Source organism: Callorhinus ursinus, unplaced genomic scaffold (genome assembly GCF_003265705.2).
Source record: "Callorhinus ursinus isolate GAN/ISIS: 27379988/994484 unplaced genomic scaffold, GSC_fseal_2.0 scaffold9, whole genome shotgun sequence".
NCBI lineage: Eukaryota > Metazoa > Chordata > Mammalia > Carnivora > Otariidae > Callorhinus > Callorhinus ursinus.
This window is the reverse complement of record NW_027397071.1, coordinates 50025533-50037999: the sequence shown is the minus strand read 5'-3', so window position 1 is coordinate 50037999 and position 12467 is coordinate 50025533. Positions and strand designations below refer to the sequence as shown.

Sequence of the window (12467 nt, the reverse complement as noted above, 5' to 3'; positions counted from 1 at the left end):
TGCTTGGTTATCTGCTTTGCCTTCCATTTCAGAAATAGTATTTATCATGATAATTATAAAAATAAGTATCATACATGTTTGATGGTGTTGCTGGCCACCTCCATTCACTTATTGCCCTCAAAATCTGAAGAGCATTTCTTTGATCGACAGAGGGAAGTGGGATGGATAGTTACTTTCTTTTTTTTTTTTGAATGATTAAAAAACAGATTTTTTAAAAATTTTATTATGTTATGTTAATCACCATACCTTACATCATTAGTTTTTCATGTAGTATTCCATGATTCATTGTTTGCATGTAACGCCCAGTGCTCCATTCAATACGTGCCCTCTTTAATACCCATCACCAGGCTAACCCATCCCCCATACCCCTCCCCTCTAGAACCCTCAGTTTGTTTCTCAGAGTCCATAGTCTCTCATGGTTCGTCTCCCCCTCCGATTCCCCCCTTCATTCTTCCCCTCCTGCTAGCTTCTTCTTCTTTTTTTTTTTTTTTGACATATAATGTGTTATTTGTTTCAGAGATACAGGACTGTGATTCATCAGTCTTACACAATTCACAGTGCTCACCATAGCACATACCCTCCCCAAAGTCTGTCACCCAGTCACCCCATCCCTACCACCCCTCACCACTCCAGCAACCCTCAGTTTGTTTCCTGAGATTAAGAATTCCTCATATCAGTGAGATCATATGGTACGTGTCTTTCTCTGATTGACTTATTTCACTTAGCATAATACCCTCTAGTTCCATCCAAGTTGTTGCAAATGGCAAGATTTTGGTTTTTTTAATGGCTACATAATATTCCATTTTATATATACACCACATCTTCTTTATCCATTCATCTGTTGATGGACATCTTGGCTCTTTCCATAGTTTAGCTATTATGGACATTGCTGCTATAAACATTGGGGTGCACGTAACCCTTTGGATCCCTACATTTGTATCTTTGGGGTAAATACCCAGTAGTGCAATTGCTGGGTCGTAGGGTAGCTCTATTTTCAACTTTTTGAGGAACCTCCATACTGTTTTCCAGAGTGGCTGCACCAGCTTACATTCCCACCAACAGTGTAGGAGGGTTCCCCTTTCTCTGCATCCCCGCCAACATCTGTCGTTTCCTGACTTGTTAATTTTAGCCATTCTGACTGGTGTGAGGTGGTATCTCACTGAGGTTTTGATTTGGATTTCCCTGATGCTGAGCGATGCTGAGTACTTTTTCATGTGTCTGTTGGCCATTTGGATGTCTTCTTTGGAAAAATGTCTGTTCATGTCTTCTGCCCATTTCTTGATTGGATTATTTGTTCTTTGGCTGTTGAGTTGGTAAGTTCTTTATAGATTTTGGATACTAGCCCTTTATCTGATATGTCATTTGCAAATATCTTCTCCCATTCTGTTGGTTGTCTTTTGGTTTTGTTGACTGTTTCCTTTGCTGTGCAAAAGCTTTTTATCTTGATGAAATCCCAATAGTTCATTTTGCCCTTGCTTCCCTTGCCTTTGGCAATGTTTCTAGGAAGAAGTTGCTGTGGCTGAGGTCAAAGAGGTTGCTGCCTGTGTTTGATGGACTCCTGTCTCACATTTAGGTCTTTCATCCATTTTGAGTTTATTTTTGTGTGTGGTGTAAGGAAATGGTCCAGTTTCATTCTTCTGCATGTGGCTGTCCAATTTTCCCAACACCATTTGTTGAAGAGACTGTCTTTTTTTCCACTGGACATTCTTTCCTGCTTTGTCAAAGATGAGTTGACCATAGAGTTGAGGGTCCATTTCTGGGCTCTCGATTCTGTTCCATTGATGTATGTGTCTGTTTTTGTGCCAGTACCATACTGTCTTGATGACTACAGCTTTGTAATAGAGCTGGAAGTCCGGAATTGTGATACCACCAGCTTTGCTTTTCTTTTTCAACATTCCTCTGGCTATGTGGGGTCTTTTCTGGTTCCATACAAATTTTAGGATTATTTGTTCCATTTCTTTGAAAAAAGTTAATGGTATTTTGATAAGGATTGCATTGAATGTGTAGATTGCTCTAGGTAGCATTGACATCTTCACAATATTTGTTCTTCCAATCCATGAGCGTGGAACGTTTTTCCATTTCTTTGTGTCTTCCTCAGTTTTTTTTCATGAGTATTTTATAGTTTTCTGAGTACAGATTCTTTGCCTCTTTGGATAGGTTTATTCCTAGGTATCTTATGGTTTTGGGTGTAATTGTAAATGGGATTGACTCTTTAATTTCTCTTTCTTCTGTCTTGTTGTTGGTGTATAGAAATGCCACTGATTTCTGTGCATTGATTTTATATCCTGCCACTCTACTGAATTCCTGTATGAGTTCTAGCAGTTTTGGAGTGGAGTCTTTTGGGTTTTCCACATAAAGTATCATTTCATCTGCAAAGAGTGAGAGTTTAACTTCTTTGCCAACTCGGATGCCTTTTTTTTCTTTTTGTTGTCTGAATGCTGTGGCTAGGACTTCTAGTACTATGTTGAATAGCAGTGGTGATAGTGGACATCCCTGCCGTGTTCCTGACCTTAGGGGATAAGCTCTCAGTTTTTCCCCATTGAGAATGATATTCGCTGTGGGTTTTTCATAGATGGCTTTTATGATATTGAGGTATGTACTCTCTAGCCCTGCTCTCTGAAGAGTTTTAATCGAGAAAGGATGCTGTACTTTGTCAAATGCTTTCTCTGCATCTATTGAGAGGATCATATAGTTCTTGTTCTTTCTTTTATTAATGTATTGTATCACATTGATTGATTTGTGGATGTTGAACCAACCTTGCAGCCCAGGAATAAATCCCACTTGGTCGTGGTGAATAGTCCTTTTAATGTACTGTTGGATCCTACTGGCTAGTATTTTGGGGAGAATTTTTGCATCCATGTTCATCAGGGATATTGGTCTGTAATTCTCCTTTTTGATGGGGTCTTTGTCTGATTTTGGGATCAAGGTAATGCTGGCCTTCATAAAATGAGTTTGGATGTTTTCCTTCCATTTCTATTTTTTGGAACAGTTTCAAAAGAGTAGGTATTAATTCTTCTTTAAATGTTTGGTAGAATTCCCCTGGGAAGCCATCTGGCCCTGGGCTTTTGTTTGTTGGGAGATTTTTGATGACTGCTTCAATTTCCTTAGTGGTTATAGGTCTGTTCAGGTTTTCTATTTCTTCCTGTTTCAGTTTTGGTAGTTTATACATCTCTAGGAATGCATCCATTTCTTCCAGATTATCTGATTTGCTGGCATATAGTTGCTCATGATATGTTCCTATTATTGTTTGTATTTCTTTGGTGTTGGTTGTGATCTCTCCTCTTTCATTCATGATTTTATTTAATTCAGTCATTTCTCTTTTCTTTTTGATAAGTCTGGCCAGGGGTTTATCAATATTATTAATTCTTTCAGAGAACCAGCTCCTAGTTTCGTTGATCTGTTCTACTGTTCTTTTGGTGTCTATTTCATTGATTTGTGCTCTGATCTTTATTATTTCTCTTCTCCTGCTGGGTTTAGGCTTTATTTGCTGTTTTTTCTCCAGCTCCTTTAGGTGTAGGGTTAGGTTGTATATTTGAGACCTTTCTTGTTTCTTGAGAAAGGCTTGTTTTGCTATATACTTTCCTCTTAGGACTGTCTTTGCTGCATCCCAAAGATTTTGAACAGTTAGTTGTGTTTTCTTTTTCATTTGTTTCCATGAATTTTTTTTAACTCTTCTTTAATTTTCTGGTTGACCCATTCATTCTTTAGTAGGATGCTCTTAGCCTCCATGTATTTGAGTTCTTTCTGACTTTTCTCTTGTGATTGAGTTCTAGTTTCAAAGCACTGTGGTCTGAAAATATGCAGGGAATTATCCCAATCTTTTGGTACCGGTTGAGACCTGATTTGTGACCTAGGATGTGATCTATTCTGGAGAGTGTTCCATGGGCACTAGAGAAGAATGTGTGTTCCGTTGCTTTGGGATGGAATGTTCTGATTATATCTGTGAAGTCTATTGGGTCCAGTGTTTCATTTAAAGTCTTTATTTCCTTGTTGATCTTTTGCTTAGATGATCTGTCCATTTCAGTGAGGGGGCTGTTAAAGTCCCCCACTATTATTGTATTGTTGTTGATTTGTTTCTTTGCTTTTGTTATTAATTGGCTTGTATGATTGGCTGCTCCCATGTTAGGGGCATAGGTATTTACAATTGTTAGATCTTCTTGTTGGATAGACCCTTTAAGTAGGATATAGTGTCCGTCCTCATCTCTTATTATAGTCTTTGGTTTAAAATCTAATTTGTCTGATATACGGATTGCCGCCCCAGCTTTCTTTTGGTGTCCATTATCATGGTAAATGGTTTTCCACCCCTTCACTTTCAATGTGGGGGTGTCTTTGGGTCTAAAATGAGTCTCTTGCAGACAGCATATTGATGGTTCTTGTTTTTTATCTAATCTGATACCCTGTGTCTTTTGATTGGGGCATTTAGGCCATTTACATTCAGGGTAACTATTGAAAGATAGGAATGTAGTGCCATTGTATTGCCTGTAAGGTGACTGTTATGTATGTTGTCTCTGTTCCTTTCTGGTCTATGTTACTTTTAGGCTCTTTCTTTACTTAGAGGACCTCTTTCCATATTTCTTGTAGGACTGGTTTCGTGTTTGCAAATTCTTTTAGGTTTTGTTTGTCCTGTTAGCTTTTTATCTCTTCTTCTCTTTTCAGTGACAGCCTAGTTGGATATGGTATTCTTGGCTGCATATTTTTCTTGTTTAGTGCTCTGAATATATCATGCCAGTGCTTTCTGGCCTGCCAGGTCTCTGTGGATAGGTCTGTTGCCAATCTAATGTTTTTACCATTGTAGGTTACAGACCTCTTGTCCCGAGCTGCTTTCAGGATTTTCTCTTTGTCTCTGAGACTCATAAATTGTACTATTAGATGTCGAGGTGTTGACCTGTTTTTACTGATTTGTAGGGGGGTTCTCTGTGCCTCCTGGATTTTGATGCCTGTTTCCTTCCCCAAATGAGGGAAGTTCTCTGCTATAACTTGCTCCAATATACCTTCTGCCCTTCTCTCTCTTTCTTCTTCTTTTGGGACCCCAATTATTCTAATATTGTTTTGTCTTATGGTATCACTTATCTCTCGAATTCTGCCCTCATGATCCAGTAGTTGTTTATCTCTTTTTTTCTCAGTTTCTTTATTCTCCATTATTTCTTCTTCTATATCACTAATTCTCTCTTCTCCCTCATTTGTCCTAGCAGTTAGAGCCTCCATTTTTGATTGCACCTTATTAATAGCCTTTTTGATTTCAACTTGGTTAGATTTTAGTTCTTTTACTTCTCCAGAAAGGGTTTGTCTAGTATCTTCCATGCTTTTTTCAAGCCCAGCTAGTATCTTTATAATCATTATTCTGAACTCTAGTTCCGACATCTTACTAATGTCCGTATTGACTAGGTTCCTGGCAGTCGGTACTGCCTCTTGTTCTTTTTTTCGAGGTGAGTTTTTCTGTCTTGTCATTTTGTCCAGAGGAGAACAGATGAATGAGAGAAAAAAATGTTAACAGAGTAACAACGACCCCAGAAAAATATACACTAAACAAATCAGAAGAGACCTGAAACTGGGGGAAAACAAAAGGAAAGAAAGAAAAAAGAAAAAAAAAAGAAGAAAGAAAGCAAAAAAAGAAAAAAAGAATATGATCAGATATGATCAGGCTGGTGAATAGATCAGTGCCACACACTAGATTTTGGGTGTATTTTGGTCTGTTAGAAGAAACTGCCTCCCAAAATTTTAAAGAAAGGAAAACTTATATGTGTACAAAAATAAGGGTAAATATGATGAAGGGATAAAATATGAATGTAAAGGTGAATATTATAAAGGATTTTATAAAAGGAATTGATAAGTTGGTTGAAAAAAGAAAGAAGAGAAATTTAAAAAAAAAGGGAGAGAATGTGATCAGGCAGGAGACTAGAACAAAGCCATACACTAGAGATTTAGGGTATATTTTGGTCTGTTAGAAGAAACTGTATCCCACAATTTAAAAGGGAGAACAACTTATATATATACCACAAATAAGGTTAACTACAATGAGGGGATAGAATATGACTCTAAAAATGAAAAATAAAAAAGATATTTAATAAAGGGATTGATAAGATGTTGGTTGAAAAAGGGAAAAAAATTCAAGAAAAAAATAGAAAAAGAAAAAAAAGAAAATTAAAAAAATTAACTTTGAAAAACTAAAGGATCAGGGGGGAAAAAGCTATGAATTCTATGTGCAGTATTCCCCTGGTGCTGGCGTTCTGCCATTCTCATTGATCGGTAAACTTGGTATTGGCTGGCTGTTCTTCCTGATCTTCTGGGGGGAGGGGCCTGTTGTCGTGGTTCCCAGATGTCTTTGCTGGAAGCGGAATTGCTCTGCCTTTGCCCTCCGGCTAAGTAATCTGCTCGGGTTTGCTCTGGGGAGCTTTTGTTCCCTGCAAGCTTTCTGTTAAGCTTTGGAGGACGAGAGTGGAAACGGTGGCCTCCCAGTCTCCGCCCTGGAGGAGCCGAGGACTCAGGGCCGCACTCCTCAGTGAGCCCCCAGAGAAAAGCTGTCAATCACTCCTGTCTCCCCCGTCTCCAGCTGCACTCCGTGCTCACCCGGCCTGTGACCGAGCGTTTCTGTCTCTGGCACCCGACTCCATATGGAGTCTCCAAACCCAGCAGATCCCTGTGGTGCAGTCCCGCGCCGCTCCTCCCGGGGGAGGAAGGGGAGTCTTCCCGGATCTGTCGCTTGTTGGGTCCCTGCTGGAGGAGCAGTGGCCCGACTGTGCTGCGGATCACAATTTATGGCAACCCCGAGCTGACAGCCCACTCCTCGGCCACGTCTTTGCAGCTGGCGACCCTGCTCTGATACCTGGGAGCTTTGCTACACCCAGGCACCACCAGTCTTTCTGTGACCCTGAGGGTCTTGAGACCACACTGTCCCAGCAAGTGTTCCACCCTCCACTTAGCCACTGGAGTGACATCCCTCAGCGGAGTCGACTTCTAAAAGTTCTGATTTTGTGCCCCACTGCTCTGTCACTTCCCAGTAGCTGCTGATGGAGGCTCCTTCCCCCATGGTCTATCTTCCTGAATATTGCCTCCGATTCACTTCTCTGCATGTCCTACCTTCCTGAAAGTGGTTGCTTTTCTGTTCAGACTGTTGCTGCTATTCTTTTCTTCGATTTCCTGTTAACTTAGTAGGTGTTCAGAATGGTTTGATCCCTATCTAGCTGAATTCCTGAGACCAGACAAAATTTAGGTCTCCTTCTCCTGTGCCATCTTGCTCTTCCCTGATAGTTACTTTCTTGATGTTATGCTTACACAGCTATGAGTTAAGCGGCTGTGTAGAGGATAGGTTTCACAAGCAGAGAGCTGTAGTTACAAATTTAATTTTGAAAGTGATCCTACCACAACTGCTAATGTCTTTAAATACCTTGATTTATTAGCAATTAACTCTTTTCATTGTAAGTTGCTAATAGGTTATACTTGAGATAATTTCCACTGTGTGATAAAATGGGTCAAAAAATATGTGTTCTACAAATTAGGAGAAAAGATTCCTTAGAAAAATTTTCAAAGATGAATAACTTAAGTATTTAGGGATAGTGTGCTGCTCTTTGAAAAAAATAAACATTTCTTGGGAATGTCTAGGTTATGGTTGGCTAGTGATTTAGGTCAACTCCCATTGCAAAAAACGAAAAATGCGTGTGTGTGTGTGTGTGTGTGTGTGTGTGTATTCCTTGGAGAGTTTAAGCAAGTTAGTTATAAAATTATGAACAAAAGCTTTATGTCTCAAAAGTTTATTTAGAGATTATGGGCTGTACTTTGATAGAGTTTAATATTTCTTTCTATTATATCAGAATGAAAAACTAACAAATCTCTTTTTAAGGATAAAGTAGCCAATATTTGGTGCAGCTTCAGTATCTTTCTGAAGATCAAGGATATTTTGCCACATCACATCCAGATAATAATCAGGTAAGAGATACAAAGTTTATATATAGTGTTGTATAAGCTGTTCTCTAAAAGTGTTATGGTAATATCTCATTTATATGGTGTCATTAGGGAATGAGGTGTTCTTCATTAGTGCATTTTTCCACATAACACAGATCTATCCCTCTATATACCAGTACTTTTATTCGAAATATGTTAAGTGATCATCTTTCTTGATTGTTACCTATTTCCCTCCCCCTTAAACAAAGTCTACTAAACATGATTAAATATTATCTTGAAGAGTCATGATTTTCAGTGGTGTATCAATCAGGGCTCAACCTGGTTAAAAAGAAGAATGAGTGGGAGGGGTGTGTGTGTGTGTGTGTGTGTGTGTGTGTGTGTGTGTGTGAGAGAGAGAGAGAGAATTTATTACAAGAAATTGGCTTATACTGTCATAGGGTCTGATTGAACAAACTGAAAGTCCACAAGGCAGGCATTCAGGAAGGAATATCTAAGGGGAAGGAAGAGCAATTCAAACCTAGTTTCTGTTTGGAATCTCAATTTAGGGAAGACCTAAGCTCTCTTTTAAAAGTCTTCAAAATGATTAAGTCAGGCCATCCAAGAATCTCCCTTTTGATTAAGTTAAAATCAACTGAAGAGGGACTTTCATTACATCTGCACAATCTCATCCCCGCAGCACCAAGATTCGTGTTTGAATAACTGGGAGAAGGTGTGTGTATGTGTGTGCACACTACACAATGGTGCTGCCTCCCTCTGTCCTCCAGTTCTTTTGAGCATATCCCTTGTAGCCCACTGTAGCTAGCAGCATACTAGAGAGCGAATTCAGGGAACTGTAGTTCAGCCAAGCCACGTTGACACACCACAAAGCTACCAACAGTGAGAAAATCAGTTATTGTGTTGTGTTATAATACTTGTCCTTAGGGCTTGCAAAAGCTGTTTGCCATGGTATTAACTGGCTCCACATGGCTCTGCTCTTGAGTTCCTTTTCCTCTCTGCCCATCAGCCATCACTAGGAGAAGCTCTAGCAGCTGCCCACTCCTTTTTAACTTGTTCTTTCTGATTTACCATGGGCTGAAAATCAGTCAACTTTTGTGAGAGGTTCTCTTGTGAGTAAATTTTATGAATATTTGTGTTACAAATATATAGTGTCTCTTTATGCCTGGTAGTGTTTTCTTATTTTGAGTGTTTGAGAATTGACTTTAGCTATCTATCTTTGTGTATCTTTTCTATAAATAACATAAGCACTGTGGTATTTTTTTCTGTATTATATAATCACGTATAAAAGTTTGTAAATATTTCAATGCATGGATTTTATTTAAATGTTATTTGGTATTAAATTTACATTTAATAAATAAAAAACCTTTAATTTGAAATAAGCAAGTTGGTAAGTAATGTGATCCTTATATTAAAAGATATTTCCTTGTTTTAATTACATACCTCTATAAAGAAAACAAATGTTTTATTTTTATTCATTTTTTTAGCTTTTGTTTTACATTTTTGAGCCTGCTTCCTGCATGTATAAAATTAACACTTCAGCCCTCTCCCAAAGGATTCAGATTTACTCTGGTAAGTTTTTCATTACTTTAAATACTTAATTCTTGCTGCAACTGATCTTTTAAAAATACAGATAATTATTTTCTTACTCTGTATGGGATTTACTGGATTGGGAAATAAGGTATTCATATATTTGGTGAACATATATTGAGTGTCTGACATACTTTGGTGCTGTGTTGTATACTAGGCTGAATAATCAGAATCTTTCAGTTTAATTCAACAACTGTTTAATTTCTGCTTTGTATTAGTCAATGAGGAAATACAGAGAAGAAAAGAGTGGGGATAGACATATGTTTAAATAATTATGCTATTAAGCAGAAGGTAGTAAGTTCTTTTAGTTACACATTAAGTGCTGGGATAGTGTGGGAAAGGGAGATATTACTTTGGGGCAGATTTTATCATATGTATATATTTATTTATTTAAGACTTTATTTATTTGACACAGAGAGACAGTGAGAAAGGGAACACAAGCAGGGGGAGTGGGAGAGGGAGAAGCAGGCTTCCTGCGGAGCAGGGAGCCCGATGTGGGGCTCAATTCCAGGAACCTGGGATCATGACCCAAGCTGAAGGTAAACGCTTAATGACTGAACCACCCAGGCACCCCTGGGGCAGATTTTAGACAGCTTCTTAGAGTAAGTGGGATTGGAGCCAAATTTTGAAAGCTGGGCAAGATTTGGAATAGGTTATATAGGAGAAGAGAATTCAAGGCAGGAGGAAGAGCTTGAGGATACCGTGGTGGGCAAGGACAGGGAATGCTGGGAATAGCTATTAAACAATGAAATTTGTGTGACTTGTGTGTGTGTGTGTGTGTGTGTGTGTGTGTGTGTGTGTGTGTGTTGAGGTTAAGAAAGGATATAGTGGGAGATAAGAGTTGAAAAGGATCAAATTGGGTAAGACCTTGAATGTTGGGTTGAAAAAGTTGGAGTTTGATTTGTGTGCCAGAGGAACCAAAAAAGAGTTTTGAGGAGAGGAGACAGATCTCTGTTTTAGGAAGATGACTTGTATTAGTTTGAAGATGAATTGGTTATATTTCCTACAACTTTGGGTTTCTCTGGGTGAGTTCACAAATTCCTCTCTGGTTGTATTTCTGTGGTATTTAAAATTTGGTTCCTTTGTGCCTTGGTCTCTAAGATGATATTTTATTTTATTTTTTTAAAGATTTATTTGACAGAGAGAGAGAGAGCACAAGTAGGCAGAGTGGCAGGCAGAGGGAGAAGGAGAAGCAGGCTTTCTGCTGAGCAGGGAGCTGCACTGGGGCTTGATCCCAGGGTCCTGAAGTCAAGCCCCGCATTGGGCTCCCTGCTCAGCGGGGAGCCTGCTTCTCCCTCTCCCACTGCTTGTGTTCCCTCTCTCACTGTGTCTCTCTCTGTCAAATAAATAAAATAGTAAAAAAAATAAAAAAAATAAAAATACCTTTTAAAATATCAAGAAAATTTAGTTTATGAAAAGTCTTAGTGGACTTATAAGGAGACATTTCAGAGTTTGAGTAACTGTAGCAGTGTTAGAGATAATTTTAGGATTATAAGCCAGAAAAAAATTTTTTCTCTTAATTTCCTAATTTTATTCTGTTTGCTATGTTTTAATATAAGCCATTATATTTAAAAAACTAAAAATGATTTAATTAATGACTTTTCTTATTAGTGTTGATGTTTTGAATTCTTATTGAATATTTCTGAGAACTTCCAAAACATTTCCCATTATAATTATTTTAAAGTGTTTTCCTTTCCATAAAGATTGAATTATTTCTCAGTATAAGTCTATATGAGGTAATTGATAGTATGAACACTAATATATGTATAGCAGCAAAATGATCATATTTAATTTATTCAAGTAGTATTTTTTGAGTGCCCTCTAATGTGCCAGGTCCTTTTTTTTTTTTTTTTTGTTAAAGATTTTATTTATTGGGCGCCTGGGTGGCTCAGTTGGTTAAGCGACTGCCTTCGGCTCAGGTCATGATCCTGGAGTCCCGGGATCGAGTCCCGCATCGGGCTCCCTGCTCGGCGGGGAGTCTGCTTCTCCCTCTGATCCTTTCCCCTCTCGTGCTCTAGTTATTTATTAGAGAGAGAGAGAGAGATAGAGAGGACCATGCCAGGTCCTTTTCTAAGTACCGGTGTGTAAGCTCATATCCCTGCTCTCTTAATTGGGGCCTTTCATGCTAGTGATAGGAGAAGGACAATAAACAAAATAGATTTGTTAATGAGAAAATATCTGGAAGTAATGGGGGTTATGAGGACAATAGTGTTATATGAAAGGAGTGCTGGTGGGTTTTGGTTAGGGTGCACTACTTTAGCTTGAAAGGGAAGGCCTTTCTATGGAAGTGACATTTGAGACTTGAGCTGAATGACTGGCCAGAAGGAACCATTCATAAGAAGATCTGTGCTCTGACTTGATAAAATGAAGTTTTTCTTTAAAGCAGGAACACATTTGGTATGTTCAGCACATAAAGGGACCGGTATGAAGTGGCTGGTATGAAGTGTGTGAGGGAGACAGTAAGAAAGACTGGAAGAGGAAGGCAGGACCCAGATAGGAGTTTGGATTTTATTCTCAGGGTTAATGGGAAGCTATTTGAGGATTTTAAACAGGGAAATTTACATGATCTGATATGGTGGCTGAGTACACAATGGACTGTAAGGAAGCAGGACTGTTACCAATTAGGAGGTTATTGCGGTAGTCCAGGAGAAAGATGAGTGTGGCTTAGACCACTCCTCTGCCACCCTCAGCAGAGGGGAAGGGAGAGAAGTGGGTGGATATTGTATTTAGAAGGTGGTGTAGATAGGATTTGCTCTGGACTGGATGTGTGTAGATGGATGTCCAATATGCAGATCATAAACTTCTGAAAATCTAAGTAATTTTAATTTTAAATCCCAAATAGCAAATGAAGACTTTATAAAACATTTACTATATTTTATTGAAATGTATCTTTTAAAAACACTAAAATAGATTTGTTTTACGAGTTTTAGATTTTGAACTTCTGGCCCTCAGTGCCTTTTAATTTAAATTGTCAGAGATTCCAG

The 12467-nt window shown here is 38.6% G+C and overlaps 1 protein-coding gene across 4 annotated transcripts in view; it reads left to right on the top strand.

Moving 5' to 3' along the window:
* The window catches only part of ALG6 (ALG6 alpha-1,3-glucosyltransferase), a 70710-nt gene that overhangs the window by 41217 nt on the left and 17026 nt on the right, over nt 1-12467 (top strand). For all 4 annotated transcript variants that reach the window (XM_025871758.2, XM_025871759.2, XM_025871761.2 and 1 more), the window contains 2 exons: nt 7838-7923; nt 9381-9465. In XM_025871758.2, coding sequence (XP_025727543.2) covers nt 7838-7923; nt 9381-9465 — 171 coding nt within the window. The remainder of the gene's footprint in view (nt 1-7837; nt 7924-9380; nt 9466-12467) is intronic.